The sequence below is a fragment of the Camarhynchus parvulus genome, chromosome Z (assembly GCF_901933205.1).
Source record: "Camarhynchus parvulus chromosome Z, STF_HiC, whole genome shotgun sequence".
NCBI lineage: Eukaryota > Metazoa > Chordata > Aves > Passeriformes > Thraupidae > Camarhynchus > Camarhynchus parvulus.
Window position 1 is genome coordinate 58,266,766 of NC_044601.1, and position 16,846 is coordinate 58,283,611.

The 16,846-nt window shown below is 35.5% G+C and overlaps 1 protein-coding gene across 3 annotated transcripts in view; it reads left to right on the forward strand.

Annotated features, from left to right (window-relative positions):
- Positions 1–16,846, forward strand: part of CPLANE1 (ciliogenesis and planar polarity effector 1) — a 61,406-nt gene that overhangs the window by 744 nt on the left and 43,816 nt on the right. For all 3 annotated transcript variants that reach the window (XM_030968471.1, XM_030968472.1, XM_030968473.1), the window contains exons 3-16: positions 710–845; positions 1,031–1,150; positions 1,961–2,187; positions 2,532–2,638; positions 4,329–4,485; positions 5,244–5,347; positions 5,486–5,668; positions 7,047–7,296; positions 8,297–8,449; positions 9,698–10,455; positions 12,773–12,957; positions 13,834–13,914; positions 14,772–14,936; positions 15,771–15,944. In XM_030968471.1, the coding sequence (XP_030824331.1) occupies positions 710–845; positions 1,031–1,150; positions 1,961–2,187; positions 2,532–2,638; positions 4,329–4,485; positions 5,244–5,347; positions 5,486–5,668; positions 7,047–7,296; positions 8,297–8,449; positions 9,698–10,455; positions 12,773–12,957; positions 13,834–13,914; positions 14,772–14,936; positions 15,771–15,944 (2,800 nt within the window). The remainder of the gene's footprint in view (positions 1–709; positions 846–1,030; positions 1,151–1,960; positions 2,188–2,531; positions 2,639–4,328; positions 4,486–5,243; positions 5,348–5,485; positions 5,669–7,046; positions 7,297–8,296; positions 8,450–9,697; positions 10,456–12,772; positions 12,958–13,833; positions 13,915–14,771; positions 14,937–15,770; positions 15,945–16,846) is intronic.

Genomic DNA, 16,846 nt, shown 5'->3' on the forward strand with positions numbered 1-16,846 from the left:
GGAGGTATTTTGAGTAACCTTAAGAGTTATAAAATAAATTACTTTTATCTTATTGATCTGAGTCTGGAGATTTAAAATTTCTCAGGGAAACTTTGCAGAGCCTTTTTTTTTCCCTACCTCAAAGACTCAGAAGAGCTTAGATGAGATTGTTGTTTTGATGGTTATAGTTTTTCGTAACGTTTTTTACAATACATTGTGGGAAATGTGAATGATTCTTTTTCCTCATTTCATCCTGCATCTCTTGAAAGACACACTTTCTTAGACTTCTTTCATAAAATCAAACTAAATCTTTTCATTCTATGATTTGAATTTAAGTAGGTAGCAATTTAATGCTGATTTGTTTTCTGTTGAAGTCACTGACAATTACCTCGCTAAATTAAACACTGCAAGACAAGATAGCTAATGTCCAATTTTTGCAATTTTAGCAGGTAGTTTAGCAGAGGTACTTTGAATAACTTCTTAATAATGACTGTAAGATCAGTTTGGTGTTTTGAAACTTATAAATCAAATTCATCATCACTGTAGGTCCATGCTGGATATAATATACTGTAAAGCAAATATGCCAAAGAATGAAATTAGTATGGCAATTGCTGCCTTATTGTACTTTTAAAAATTATTTTTCCCTAATATTTTTTCTCTGCATTATTATGTATGCCTGTGTAGAAAACAGAATTTTGAAAAATTAAATGCTTTTTAATTCTTTCAATAGGAAAAAGAGGCTGTTTTTCTTCTAGACGGTAAACATATAAATGAAATTAACTTGTCGTCAGGGAAGACAAAGAAGAAAATCCCTTCGCTGCAGTCATTGTTGAAAAATGTGGTTGTCTTAGCAACATCAGGAAATGGTTAAGTATAATATCTTATGTGCAATAAGCTCAGGTTATTTTATTTATAGTTGTAGCAGTGTGAAAAGGCAGATATCTAAAGGATCTGCCATTTCATTTAAAACGGTGGCTAAGATGGAAGAGAAGTAATTTTAAGTAACTTCACAGTAATATCCTTCAAAACTTCTCTCCCCCAACGAACACAGCTGCTTGGTTGGCAGGAATACTTACAACAGGAGAGCTCTTTCTTTGGAATAAAGATAAAGACTGCTTGAAAATTGTACCAGCAATCGAAGAGTCCAAAAAAGTAGTAGCAGGAGCACAAGGTAGGTTTTTTTCAATTAACCCTGTGAAAAAATGGAATAAAGGGAAAGTTATTTTCTTTTCTTTAAAAGCTGTTACATGAGTAAAACTGTATTCTTACATTTTTTTGCATTTGTATAATTTGTTTGCTAGCTAAACTTTGCAAATGTCATTTGAGTGATACAGGTTTTTCATTTAGTAATCCCTTGTAAATAGTTCATTTTCAGATACTGTAAGTGTATTTTTTAATGGTTAATTTTTACTGTAAAATGTTCCCAACTAGGTTATCAATTAAGGCAGATGTACATTTGATGTAAACAACATATGGATCATTTGAAGCTGATTCTCTGGGTGGGCTTTTATGGCAAATGCTAGCTGAAAAGAGTAAAATACAGACACGTATTTGCAAACTTAAGTATCAAATGTTTTCTTGTATTGGATAGCATTACTGATAGCAGCTTCTAAAGTTAATTGTTGCACAAGAAATTCTGTCATTTCAGGGAAGATCAGTAGTATGCCTAAGAGCTAAAATTAATCCATAGTAGAGGACTTAGGCTGTCTCAGGAAAAATCTCTAATGGTGGTTGGGTGTTGTGGGAAAGATAATTTATAGGATGCATAGAGATGAACATCCATCTGACTTTACTGCTGCCCAAGGTGTGCTATCAGTTGTGAAGCTGGAAATTACAGACGCTTAACATGACAGCTTGGATTTCTAGTTATAGATGAGAAGAGAAATTTACTTTCTCTATTGTTTTTAATTCTGTGTTTAACAAAGGAATAGAAACTATCCTGGCACGTTGTTGTGTTTTGGTTTTTTTTTTTTTTCTCCAGAGTGTTTAATGAGATTGTACTTGTATGTATCTGGAGATGGCAGAAAGGTACTGTTAACTACTCCTACAGCATGTACCTTTTTGTGGGAGAGTATAGAACATGAAAATACAGCCTTTGGTAAAAACTCTCCTGGGCGTTGGACACAAGTTTTAACTGATGAATCAGTCCTATTGCCTTCTACTGAAGAAAAAGAAATTGGAGTGGATGCTGCGTTCATACAAAATGAGGTAAAAAATAAACCCCAAGGCAATAATTTTATTTCTTAATTAAGTTAGAGCCACAAAAGCTACAGTGAATTTTGAAAGCAATGTCTGCCTCTCTGGCATTTCGCATAGGCTTAATATTTCAGTTCATGTTATATTTGATGTCAACGTAAGAACAGCCATACTGGATCAGATCAGAGTTTCTGGCCCACTTACATTCTTGCCAACCTTTACATTTCTGAATGACAACATTGCGTTATTTAATCGGATTTGTAATAGCTATTGATCTAAATATTGGATAATTAAAGTGAAATTCGTGTGTGACAAGCCTTTTGGAGTTGTTTTGATCGTGTTCTCTTTTTTTACAGGTACTAGGTGATTGCTGTTTGTGTTCTTTTGTATTTTACTCTGGTGAGTGTTTGGTGCTCACATTTTTGATTCTTCGATGGCACGAAAATACCTTTAAAAATGTTAGGTAAGTTTGAAGATATCTGAAGTTACAGCAGCATCAGGAATATTTACTTATTTGTTTAGAGCTGGGATTCAAAAATGCAACTGAACACATTTACATGGATGTTCCATTAACCTATGGTTATAAGCACCTATTTATGTTTACATATGGATGTTTATAGTATGCCCTGTGTAATTTTAAAGCCATTCTCCCTTGTCCTGTACATGTCCCTTGTAAAATGTGTTTAATACAACAGCATTTATTTACATATTCCATTCTTCATTATTATCTTACACCTAGATAACACTGGAAATGTTTATCATTCTGTGTGGGTAGCTATGTATACCTATTGACACATGTGTTTTAGTTTCATTGGTTTTTGCATGATGATGATAGAATGTGCTTTTCTTGTTTCTTCTTATATTGCTTATATATCTTTTTATTTTCTTATATTTCTTGTACTGTGCAGCCATGAATGCCTTGACTACCTCTTTCTCTTCATTATGTGGATTTGCATATTTTATTGGTTTTCTGTTGCTGTTTTCATTTCTTTTGCTTGATGCGAAAGTGTGTGTATGCATTTCTTTACCTGGATTGGGGCCAAGTATTGGAATAGTTGTACTGATACCACCACTTAAAAATGCTGTTGAGTAATAATCTGGAGCGCATGTATAGTCCATTCCTCTTCCTGGGTGACACATATGTCTATGAGTTTAAATGGATATGCCCTCTGCAGGTGTTATTTTAATAACTTCCCAAAATTTTGCCCTGCACATGATATGGTACAATTGCTTTTGTTATATGAAGTCCTTTTGATAATTAGTAATGATGTCCTACTTGACCTAATCTTCAGTTTATCAGTGGCATGATAATTCCTTTCTGATGCTATATAAAAAATGCAACAGAGCATAATGTACCAGTGCAGAAATGCATATGTATGTGTGTATGTAGCTAGCTATCCGCACCATAGTAATTGCAGCCTGAAATTGTAGCTACATTTCTCAGACATGTTGCTCGTATTTTCTTGTCAACTAATGCTTAGTTTCATTGCTTGCAGTTATTTTATTGAATTCATTTTTGCATATTAATGCTTTTTTTCCCCATCAGTTAGATGGCATACTTCACGACAAATTTTGTCTTGTGTTTTCTGTCATGTTTTGAATCTTTATAGGATCACAGAATGGTTTGGATTGAAAGGGACCTGTAAAGGTCACATAGTCCAACCTCTCTGCCATGGGTAGGAACCCCTTCCACTAGATCAGGTTACTGGAAGCATAATCCAACATATCATTGAACACTTCCAGTTATGGGTCATCCACAAATTTTTTGTTCAGAGCCACATGCTGTTGATTTTCAAATTCTGAATATCCTGTGGTGGATGGTGTTACAAGGTCTGGGGAAGCTGCTTCTGGCTAGAATGCAAGTGCTTCAATTATGTCATTGATCTGTATATATTTGCATGTTCTAGACTTATAAATCTCATAAAAATCCTATCCCATAAAAATAACTCTTAGTACTCAGACATAATTTTTGAACTTTGTAAGTACAAAATATGTTTTCATTTGTAAGGCATTTGAAGAAAAACAGGTGGGTTTTTTTTACTAGCTCATGCTTTACATGGTTTTGTCTTGCATGGTTTTTTACTGTATAGGAATAATCCCATTCTCAAAATGAGGTAACCACTTGGTTTTGTTATCTTTTTGTTATTATTCAGTTCTTTGCCATACCAGATCCAGTGGGTACAACAGACTTGTTCTCTTGTTAATTTGGTTCCTCAGTGTGTGTCTGTAAAGTCAAGAGGAGCTCTGCTATGTGCATTTGCAAGAGATGGGCTTCTGCTTGCAGTAGCTGTAAATCAAACTGATCCAAAGGTATATATGACAGTGCATCATTTAAGCTAAGAGTTCTATTTGAATGAAGTGGTAACAAGGATTTAAAAACACAGTTTCAGGATGATTTTAGCACTCATAAGGGGACATGAAATTAATTGTATTTACATTGATATCCCTAGCTAAAAACTTTCAGTAAAACTCAATTGTTTATATATGGTGTTCAGTTCGAAGTTGGTATGAGATCCTGTCATTTCTAAGCTCTAATAAAAAAGAAATTAATTTCAATTGCTGCATCGTATCTGCAAAGATTCTTGGTGATTCTCAGTCAAGCCTCAGCCTGACATGTTTTGGACTTTATGATGTTATGATGTTCCTATTAATAACTCAGAGGTCAAATTCTAATGTACTTTTTAATGCTAATGATGACAGATAAAATGAACCCATTTTTTTGATGTACCCAATTGGGATGATACAATCCTTCAAATCTCCAGTTGTTAATTATCAGAAGACTAAAGAAAAGTGGTCTTATATTGAGTGTTTTAGAAAAAAGTTACATTAAAAAGAATATTGAATTACATATTAAGTATATAATAGTCCTTAATTATATTTCAAGTGTAGAACAACATGTAGAATTCAATAAATGTTCAGATAGTAATAAATAGTGAAAAACAATGTCATTTCCGTGTATAATGGTGTTACCAGTCCACCAAATGTAATGCATAAGTAGGAGTAGACTTTTTTTGCAATAGTGGCATTGTGATACAAACATTTATGATGTCTTTATTTTTTCTTTCTAGGCAACTCAGGTTTTGTTTCTGAACACCTTGAATTTTGTAACTGTTTTGGGTAGCCTGAAGGGTTGTAGTAGCAAGAGTAGCGTGACCCCGTCCAGGTTCATCAGGTCAGTTAATGACCCTGTTTCTGCTGCTGTTGTGGCTCTTTCAGTTTTGTGTTATGGTTTGTTTGTTTATTTTATATCCTAACTCTCTGATGTTGAAGTTTGACAGAGAAAAAATATTTTTTTACCTGCCCAATTTAGATCTTACTGGGTTGGCGATATGAGTTGGACTCCTGATAGCCTTTTTTTGGCTTGCATGTTAAAACGTGGATGTTTGGTTTTATTGACATGTATGGGGGAATTGCTGACCTTAATTGCTTCTGGATGCTCTGTGGAATTTGGACCAGCACAGTTTATTCCGTTTCATCCACTAATAACATACAGGTAAAAGGGTTTAAAAAGGTTTGTATGTTTCTGTATTCTGGTCTTACCTTACTTTCTATCATATTTATTTTAATTTTGCATAAATGTTATCTTTCAAATTCACTCTTTTGCTTTTCATGTGTCTTTCCAATATCTGTTTCTCATTCATAGTTCTCTTCTATTCCTTATAATGCATTTGTCGTGATGAAATTTGACATTGTGACAATGTAAGTATACATAAAGTGATTTGTTTTCCTAAAATTGTTTGAATTTATTAGTAATTAAAATTAGCATGTTTTTATGTTATAAGAAGAAATTAAACTTGCCGAAGTACTAAAAGTGCAAGTTTATTTTAATCCAGTGCTATTTCTCTGCTTATTCCTTAATTTTACATATAGAATCTGATGTGAGATATTGTAAATAACATATTTGCATGGACAGAAAGTAATTGATTTTTAAAATATTGTTTTGGGATTCTCTGGATCTAAGTTCTGGGATTACGCTGCTGGGTGCATGAGAGAGTAGAAGGATTTTTGATCACACACCTTAGCACAAACTGAAAGTAACAGAGTCTAAATAGAGAAAACAAAATAGTCTAAACTTTATTTTTTTAAATCTTATTATTAAATCTTATAAAACTTTGCATGCCTTAAACCAAATAGTGTGTAAATATAAAAGCTTGTGAAGACATTCAAAGCAGTATATTACCTTCTTACGCTATCTGGTTGAAAAATCAGATACTAAACTATATTAAAATACATTAATTATGATGATATATTGAATATATGCAGCCACTTCTTTTTTAAATAAACCCAAACAATGTGTTATGTGGTTAATATTGGAATACATGTATTACACAGTTTTCTGGAACTCAGTAAGGAGGGATTTCTGTATAAGAAAAACCATTCTGAAAGAGAAGACGTGTGTGTTTATAAAATTTTCCTATTGAATATCTGAACTGATGCTGAAATTATAGGATTCAGATTTTCAAGGGGTTCTTTTCTTTCATATATTACTTTTTTAGCCTAGCCCTTCAAATTTCATCTTCAAGCATTTGTCATACCAAATACAAGCTAGACAAGAAAATGTGATATAGAAATTTAGACTCTAATTATGAAAAAATAGTTATTACTAATGAAATAATAAGTGGATACTGAAAGCTGGTTTTAATTTATTTAAATTCAAAGAAGCTGTGGTTGTAGTAAAATACTAGCATCTTGCAAGCATAAATAGTTTTATCCAGAGTGCTCATCCTGCAAAAGGGTAGACACTTCCCTAGGATTCTGAAGGCATTTATTTGGTTAGTAGACTGCATGGTATGACATGTTCTGAAATTATTCTGTTCATGATTATTACATATGATAGTTGCTTCTTAATTTTTGATGTATTTCTATTTTAGACAGCACCACTCTTGTTGTCAAGATTCTAGCCAGTCTCTTGGTTCTTCAGATTCTGAACGTGACGTCCTGAGACAGAGATTCTCTGTTGCTTCACACCCAAGACTACCCTACCTCATTGTCTCTGATGGATACATGATAAAACTGCTAAGATTTCCTAACAACTTTACACCATCAGGATTTATGAGATCCCTTTTGCTTGATTCAACCCAACAGCTTGAAAACATCCGTCAGAATTTGCTGAACTTCAGGGTAGGGTTTTGAACTATTTTGTAGGTTTTTAAGTGAAAAATTTCAGGTGCGTGAAAAAGTGTAAATTGAAGACCAAGTACCTTTGAATTATAAAGTTGTTTAAGTAACCACATTGATCTGCAAAGCAATGAATACAGATTTCCTGAAATTTTATTCCTTTGATGTCTGGGTGATATTTCAGGAAAATGTAGAGTGGGACAGTCTGAGCTGTCACTCTATTATTTTTCTGGAACTGTAAAAGAAACAGGGATTTCTATATCTGTAGAGTTGATTTGGGATGTTGACAGGTGTTATGCTGCTCTCGTCAATTTTCAGAGTGATGCAGAAAGAGTTTGGAAATCCTCTATAACTTAGTTTCTGTGGTAGTGCATACATTTGTCCACTAGGTCTTCAGTCAAGGGTGGCAATTAAAGCTTAGTTAAAGCATTTCTGTTTCATTGTCTGTCACTTGTGAATTGAGCTAAGTCTGGGAGAAGGGAAGCCAGGTCCCTTCCTTCCCTTGAGGGAAGAGGTCCTGCAACTTTCTGACCATATAAGATATAACAGATATTTAGTTCAGAATTTCTGCTTTTGCTGATAAAATGCAGCTTTGCTTCTAATTCAGTTTCTATTCTGATTTTTGGAGAAGTGAGCTATCATGGTGTTTCTGCATAAGCTAGAATAGTCAGCAAGGATTTGAGGATTTAAAGAGATATATTACTAGTAAAAATGCAGAAAAACCCTACATACAGGTAAATTTCTAGGGCTTTCTTATGCATCAAGAAAGCAGATTCTCACAGTACTAAAGCTCTCTGTGTGAGAGAATTCTGCTTCCCTAAAGCATGGTCAAATGGTAGTTTGTTTCTGTGTAACAGATGCTTGCTGACCCGCTCTCCCTGTCCATCTGAGACTTTTGAACTGAAGCTTATTACAACAGTAACCAATTGCCTTGACTTGTTTAGAAACTGTCTGTCTTGCAAGAAACTGATAATATGTTTTCTGTTATTGTTATTTCTTTTAGTGTAAAAGGAGATCTCGGTACTTACGATCACTGTTGTCTTTAAAAGCCAGTCTTTTAAATCAAGTTCAAAATCAAAGTTCTATCTTTTCCACCATTCCAAGATTTCTGGAGAAGGACACAACAGAAATGAATGAGAAAACCATGGATTTACTGGTACTTAATAGCATTTTTCCACTTACTGTGAAATTATGTATGTTTAAGGTATTCTAAATGGAAATAACTGTGGGGGTTTAAAAAAATAGGTTTATTTATCCTAACTAGTGTTTTTAAAATCATTCAGTATTCTAATTTTCTTTATAGACATGAGGAATATGCTTATTTTCTCAAACTGGTACTTGATGTTTATTTTTAAACAAGTTATTTCTTTCAGCATGTGTTGACTTTTTGAATATCTGACAATATACATATATATCAGTTTGTGATGTATCAATATATAGAATGGTTTGTGTTGGAAGAGAACTTAAGGATTATCCAGTTCCAGCCCCCTGACAGAGTCAGGAACACCTTTCATTAGACCAGACTGCTCAAAACCCCATCCAACCTTGTCTTGGACATTTCATGCATAGGGCAGCCACTGTTTCTCTGGGCAACCCATTCCAGAGTCTCAGCACTTTCACAGTAAAGAATTTCTGCCTAATATGTAAGCCTGCCCTCTCTCAGTTTAAAACCAATGTCCCTTGTCCTATTACTATGTGTCTGTGTCAAAAGTCTCCTGCTCTCTTGTAGCCTCCTTTATGTAATGAAAGGTGCTATAAGGTCTCCCTGGAAACCTAATACTTTAGCTTCAATTTATAATGAAATGTAACATTAGCTATTAGATGTACTGTGGCTGTAGGCTATTTAATAACAGTCTTATTCTTAATAAATACAATTATTCTTATCTTTATCCTGAGTTTTAGAGGATTCTTTAATCAGTTCCAAAATATCTGTTGTCTATTGGAAGAGTTGCCCTGTGATCATAGTTACTGAACAGCCTTCCCCAACTTCATTTCATGCTTTTGAGTTTTGGTTTGTTCTTTGAAGCTTTTGAGCTTTTCTTGAATGACTTTTATATCTTACAGGAATCTGGCAAAATCTCTGTCTTGCACTCTAGCTTTAATGAAGCATGGAGTTTCACTTTCTGATATAAAATCTGCTGCTGTATTGGCAGTGTAATTTTGTTGTTAGGTAATTAATTTGTCTGCCCAGCTGTTTTGCAAATAACACTTAATTTGAGATTGAGATGACACTGCAGTTTATTAAATGTACTAGCATTTAAGCAAGGTAATTAAGCATAAAAACTTCATTTATGAGACTGACTAAATGGTGATTCTTTGCAATCTATATGTGCTCTCTCTCTCTCTCTGTCTCTCTCTCAGTAAACTTGAATTAAGCTGTTGATTTTTCACTTGTCTGATTTAGGACCTTGAAGAAGAATTAGACAATGAAAAGCAGTTTTACAGTACCGCTTCCAGCTTCTATAACCAAAGAATCTATTCATCTGTTGGTAAAGCTGATGAAGGCTGCTTAGAATTTGCATCAATGTTTGATACCATCCATGCAGAAGATTATATTGAAGAGAAAGATAAATCATCATTGGAACTATATTCCATTCAGAAAAACCTCCTTGGTGCATGGCAGATAGGGATTTCAAAAAATATGGAAGAGAAGGATGCATTACTGAATTATACAGTGAACTGCATTATCCATTTTTTCAGCATTGTTCAGTTTGTGAAATGTACTTTGCTAAACCAGGATGCATCTTTATACAAGTCTGTGAAGAATACTCAATGGATGCATTTTGTCCTGAAATATTTTCAGCAGTGTTTGACTGTCTTGTACTGGCATTCAAGAGCCAGTGTGATTGGGCATGTGGCAAAGCTGACATTAGAAACTTTAAAACTGATGTTTGTACAGCAACAAGATCAGTTGTTCTCAAAAAACCTTCTGGCATGCTTCTGTCTTTTGAAAATGGTTTCTCACATCCTAAGCAGAGTATGTGTACTGCAGTTTGAGAATTTTTTTGCCTCTCCTGACAGTAATACTCTTGTGGAACTTGACTCTCTCACAGTGCCTGTTTTCTTAGTTCTTGATGACAATACTACTCAGCAGTTTAGCTCACTGGAATCTCTGCTTAGGGAATGTCCTCAAGTAAGCCATGATGCAAAAACAGAAAAAAGGTATGAATAAGCTTTGCATGGGGAAAAAAAATGTACAGCAAAACCAGGTGATCAGGCCCAGCCATCACAGGTTTATGAAAGGCAGATCCTGTGTGACCAGCCTGGTCTTCTGTGACAGGTGACCTACTTGATGGATGGGGGAAGGGCTGTGGATATTGTGGATATTGTCTACCTGGACTTTAGTAAAACCTTTTACATAGGTTCTCACAACTTTCTCCTGGAGAAATTGGCTGCTCATGGCTTGGATAAAAGCACTCTTTGCTGGGTTAAAATGAATTAATGGCTGATGGCTGGGCCTAGGAAATGGCAGTGAATGGAGTTACATCCAGCTGCAGCCAGTTGCTGTGGTGTTCCCAAAGACTCAGTATTGGGGCTAGCCCTGATTAATATCTTTATCAATAATCAGAGTGAGGGGATCAAGAGCACCTTCAGTCAGTTCACAAATAACACTCAATTAGGTGGGAGTGTTGATCTGCTGGAGGGCAGAAAGGCTCTGCAGGAGGATCTGGACTGGCTGCATTGATAGTCTGAAGCCAATGGTGTGAGGTTCAACAAGGCGAAGTACCAGGTCCTGCCCTTGTGTCACAACAACCTTGTGCAGCATCACAGGCTGGGGTAGAGTAGCTGGAAAGCTGCCCAGCAGAAAAGGACCTGGGAATGTATGTTGACAGCAGCTCACATGAGTCAGTGTATGCTCAGATGGCCAAAAAAGGCCAATGAAATCCTAGCAGCAGGACCAGAGAAGTGGCAGTTGTTCTGTACCTGGCACTGGTGAGGCAGCACGCCAAGTCCAGCCCCAGGCCCTGCAGTATCTGAAAGGGTTGTCAAGCATTGGACCAGGCTGCCTGGGGAAGTGGGCTGAATCTCCATTCCTGTAGGTATTTAAAAGATGTGGTGTTTAGGGACATGGTTTAAAAGTGGGATTGGCAATGTTAATGGTGGGAGACAATGATCCTAAGGGTGTTTTCCAGCCTAAGTGGTTCTATATGATGGAATGAAAATTGTATGAGTTAAATTATAATGAAATATCCGTTTGGTTTTTTTGCTGCCTTTTACTCCATGGAAAGGCATGATAAGCAAGCATACAGATTAAGGCTCAGACCTATATTTGAATATAGTTTGGTTATGGTGATAAACTATAACTATAGCTCCAAACCAGTTTGAAGATAACTGATGGGTTGACAGCTGACACCAGGCCTGGTAGTGCAGCATCAATCCAGATATTGAAATTTAGATGCTTTAACTGTCTCTTGTGTGTTTCACTCTTTCCTAGTTGCAAACTATATGGAGCAAGAGTCTGCTCATATGCAGTATGTCAACGATGTCAATTTAGTCAGCAAAGTTTATATTCATTATGGATGTGGTGTCTCAGAGCAATAAGAAAAACCCATTTATAGAAACTAATTTACTTAAACTGTCAGAGTTATTTCTTCCCCACACATAAACTTGATTGAAGTGTGCTGTCCAACTTTTAGGAAAGTATACTGTTATCACTGGAGTCTTTCTATTCTGCACAACTCCAGTGAATCAAAGTGTGCTGTTGACATGAGCAGGCTTCTGCTTTCCAGAGATTTAGAACTTAAGTAGCATTGTAACTCACAAATTAGTTGCTACGACAGTAAAAGGTATTTCTTCAATAATCCTTAAATATAGTACTATGTTCTCTGCAAATCTGATATGCAAGTTTCAGTTGTCTCAGAGAAGATAATCCATATTTTTGATTAATTGTGCTGACCACTGCATCTGACTGACTGTGTTAATTATGAACCCAGTAGTACTTCAAGATACAGATGTGTTGCAGTTTTGTGCAAGCTTTTTCAAGTCTCTAGCAATTATTTGCTTGTATTGTTAAACTTACTACGTATCTGAGCTGGTACATCTGATAGGACTGTGCTAGGCAACAGGGACTTGCCAGTCCAAAAACCATACTCTTATTTTCTTGTCTTTGCTTTTCTGTGTTATGCTTTAATTGTTTTTTAATCAGTCTTGTTCATAAAGATACTAATACCTGTTCTGAGGTTTCTCTGTCCGAGATTATTTCATTTCCCCATTGTTAAGCTAGCAAGGGGATTTATTTTGGGGGTGTTTAGGTTCTTAGAGTAGATTGCTGTGCTTAAGAAAATTCAGAAGAAATAATGTTTTTTAGTCAAAAATGAGGCAGAGTGCTTCATTTTTTCCCCTCACCCAAGTCAAGAAAGTAGTTGATATAATTAAGTTTCTGGGTGCATAATGCAAAATAAAAGAACATAAGAAGTTGATATAGGCAACTTCATTAACTCCTGCTTAATCTCATAATATTGTACTTCTTGAATTACAGGTTGACTGTACTATGGCGATTATTGTATAAGAAAGTGATTTGGTATCAGGTGCAGCTAAAAAGAAAAGTGAGCAAGAATGCAGAAGAGGTTTCTGTTGTCTCATTGCTTTTAAGTCATATACAAGCAACCATCCAGTCTTCAGGAGTGACATTAGAACAACATCTGAAGATTAATTCTGTATCTGGTTAGTAAAAATGTTAATTGAAAACTAGGAAAATTAGATCCAACTTAACAATCAGTAACTGACTACCAGATTTTTAAAAAGTGAACATTTGGACTTCTCTTAAATTCTTATAATTAATTCTGTCTTAAATACTTAATATCTTGGTATGTCTGTAGATTGCATTATAATTTTTAGAGCTTGTTAAGCTAAATAAAAAGACTGAATTTACTCTGGTTTGCTTTTAGCCATGTCCTCAAGAATCTGAATGGAAGATTTTAATTCTGATCTCCTGTGTTGTTTCTTCTGAAGTAAATGGGCATCATAATGTGCTGCTTACTGGATTTCTGTGTAGAAAGATTGTTCGCTCCATGTGATCATGTTGTATTCTCAAATGTTAACAACTTCAACTAAACATCTTAGTGTAACCTAAGGTGCTTGGTAATCTAAGCATATTTATTTTCCAAACAGCATACAGTTGTAGCCTAATTTCTTACACTTTACCGTCCTATGTTCTACCTTCCTTTTGACTTCTACATTGCTAAGCCCAGCTTCCCATATATGTCTCCCTTGACAATTCTGTTTCCTTGCCGTGTTCTTGATCTTTCCCTTAAATGACAATTCTAACTCCTCTTCCTACAGTGCTCCATACAATACATTAGCTCCTCCTGGAGAAGAGCTCATACATTACCTGTCCTGGCAAGGAGTTTTTAAAGTCATCTTCTCTCAGATGCTCAAAACTTACACTTAATTGTGAGAGTAGAAGTTTTCTGGGGGCTCACATATTTTGTTCTGCTTTCAGTAAATGTCTGATGCTGAAAGAAGAGCATGTGTATTTGTAAATATAAAAGTAACTACTAGAAGTAAAGCTTTTAATTTGTTAATATGTGACTTTTGTAGGTGAGGAGCAGTTCCTTTTAGGATCATACAGAGAATCTCTGGACATTTGGAAAAGATCTCTTTGTGAACTCAAGACAAATGGTAAGGGATAAAATCTTTGAGGGTGGAGGGGGTAAGTTGTGTAATAATTTTACATTTGTGACTGTTTTCTTTTCAAAAAGAGGGGATGAGATGCATAAAGCATGCATATTTGAAATTAAGACGAAATGAATAGACACCAGTCAAAACTTAAGTCTGGTTGCTCTCTGAGAAAATTCTATGCATTTCTCTTTTAATACCAGAATTTCTTAGTGATTATTAAGTACTTGGTACAGGAAAGCTCTAGACAAATTTGTGAGCAAGAAAGAGACAACGAAAAACAGATGAAGAAAAATCAATTCCTTTAGTAGCTGTAAAATTAAAAGAATTAGTGTTTGGAGAGTAACAAAATAAAACTTGCATCAGGAGTTTTTGTAAGAGTTGATTTGAAACAGATATACCAGAGTTTCTTTTCCAGGCATCATGAGAAAATTTTCTGCTGGTTATTAGAATAAAGAATACTTCATTGAGGAAAAAAATTCAGAATATTGGAGGCTTGGTGGGTGTCTAAGCAACTCCACTGTGGTTCAGGCACTCTTTCTTTGAAGGCTAGACTTCCTTAAGCTCTCCTGACTTTTTCTGTGTCTTAACAGTTATGCATAGTATTGCTTTGAAAACTGCCATATGTCTAGAAATAAAAATGTTGTAGATGAGGATTAACTTATTAGGGACTTAGAGGCTGTGTAGAATGACCATATCCTAAAGTAGCTGCTCCTGATTTGTACTCCTCAAAGTATATAGTTTATGTAGATGTGTTTCTGGAGAGAAAAGAAACAGTACTTTCACTTGCTACATCTCTTTTTATGTTTATTTTTTCTCTTCCACTTGGACTTGTACCTTTTTTTTATCTTTTAATGCAGGAGGAAAAAGGGCATGTTTTCTTCAGCGTAGATACTATCTTGCAATATTGTTTTGTCACCTGTATCAATATAACTTGTGTGAAGCTCAGGGACTCTGCGATCATCTGGTAAGAGAGATTCTAAGGCGATCACAACTCTCCACAAGTCAGATGGAAGAATTTTCCGGTATGTTTACATTGCCTAAAAGTGTGGTAAGGTATGTTGACACTGTTTGAAGAACCTAGTGTCTAATTTCTGTGCCCTCACATGCACACCTGACAGCTTTTGATGCTTTTCACTTTACACTGTTTTTAGTGACTTTTTCTGATCCTCAGATGATATTTCAGCTGCACTTGTTGGAATATGTGTTTAGACAACTCTCACTGTCTACTAGTCACCTGCTAAATATTTTTAGACTCAAATAATCTCAAAGAAGGACTTTGAATAAGAAAAATAAGGGGGAAATTATGTGATTGATTTTTAATTAATAATATATAATATAATATTATTTAGAATAATAATGTCTATAATAATATATGATTATTTATAACATTGATATATTATTTATGTTAATAATATATAATATAATTGTGTAATTATATTATATTTTATCTTTTTTTATGATACAACATGAAAAAACAGCAGATTCTAGTTTGGTCACCAGTCCTAATTTGACAGTAGGATGTTTTTGCAGATGCTTGTAAATTTTTTTTTTTACGAAGTCTGAATCTAAGTGAAATCTGAATTTCCAAGTTTGAAGAAGTGGTTTTTTTTGACTCAATGCAGGTCTAAATTTAGATGCTAAAAGTCCATCTCCAGTCATTAAAAACCTAGTAGAAAATTCTTCTAATATTAGTATAATGTGTAATTAGTTTAGAAGATTAAGCTCTGTAAGTTCTGAAAGCTTGTCAAGGAATTATGTAAGTTTGCTTGTTTTGTAACCTGTAATTGAATAATTTTAGCATTCAAATTTAAAATAATTTTTATTGTAATGTTTTAATTTGATTTTTCTTTTTTTAGATATCAAGTATTTTCAGCATGAACTGTGGATGGTAACCAGCATTCATACTGACACTGCCATGGCTGTGATTCGGTCCATGGCACGATTCATGGCTGCTTATTTCACAAAGCAGCTGCTCTATATCTTTCCTCCCCACAATGTTGACATCCTTCATCCACTTCACATCAAACAAGGTATTTCTTGTACAAGCTGTTCTAGTTGCTTAAGTCTACAATTTTTTTCACACGTATCAATGATGTCTGTTGTGCTTTAACTTGGTGATCAAGTTAGCTTTTCAGTGGAGTAGGAGACAGAAAAAACTGTAAGGATGTCACAAAAAAAGTGTAGCTGATACAATTTTTTTTCCAACAGATAGGATCCTTTAGGTTGGAAGATACCTGTAAGATCATTGTGTTCAGCCATTAACATTGGCAAGCCCACCACTAAACCATGTCCCTACACACCACAGCTTCACATCTTTAAAATACTTACAGGAATGGAGACTCAACCCCCCTTCCTGAGCAGCCAAGTCCAGTGCTTGACAGCCCTTGCAGAGAAGCTGTTTTATCTGATATCCAGTCTAAACCTCCCCTGGCATAACTTGAAGCCATTTCCTCTTCTGTCACTTGGCACTTGGGAGAAAAGATGGATCTCAACCTGGCTACAGCCTGCCTGCCTTCAAGGAGTTATAGAGTGATAAAGTCTCCCCTGAGCCTCTTCTTCACCAGGTTAGACATCCCCAGCTCCCTCAATTGCTTCTCACAAGACTTGTGCTCCAGACCCTTCCCCAGTCTTGTTACTCTTCTCTGGACATACTCCAGCACCTCAGTGTCTTTCTTGTACTGAGGGGCCCAAAACTGACCCCAGCATTCAAACTGACCTCACCAGTGCTGACTACAGAGGGACTATCACTACCCAAACCCTGCTGGTCACATTATTCCTGATACAAGCCAGCATGCCCTTGGCCTCCTTGGCCACCTGGACACACAGTGGCTCATGTTCAGCCTCTGTCAAGCAACGTGCCCTGGTCCTTTTCCACTGGACGGCTTTCCAGGCACTCTTCCTCCAGCATGTAGTGTAGGCAGGGGTTGTTGTG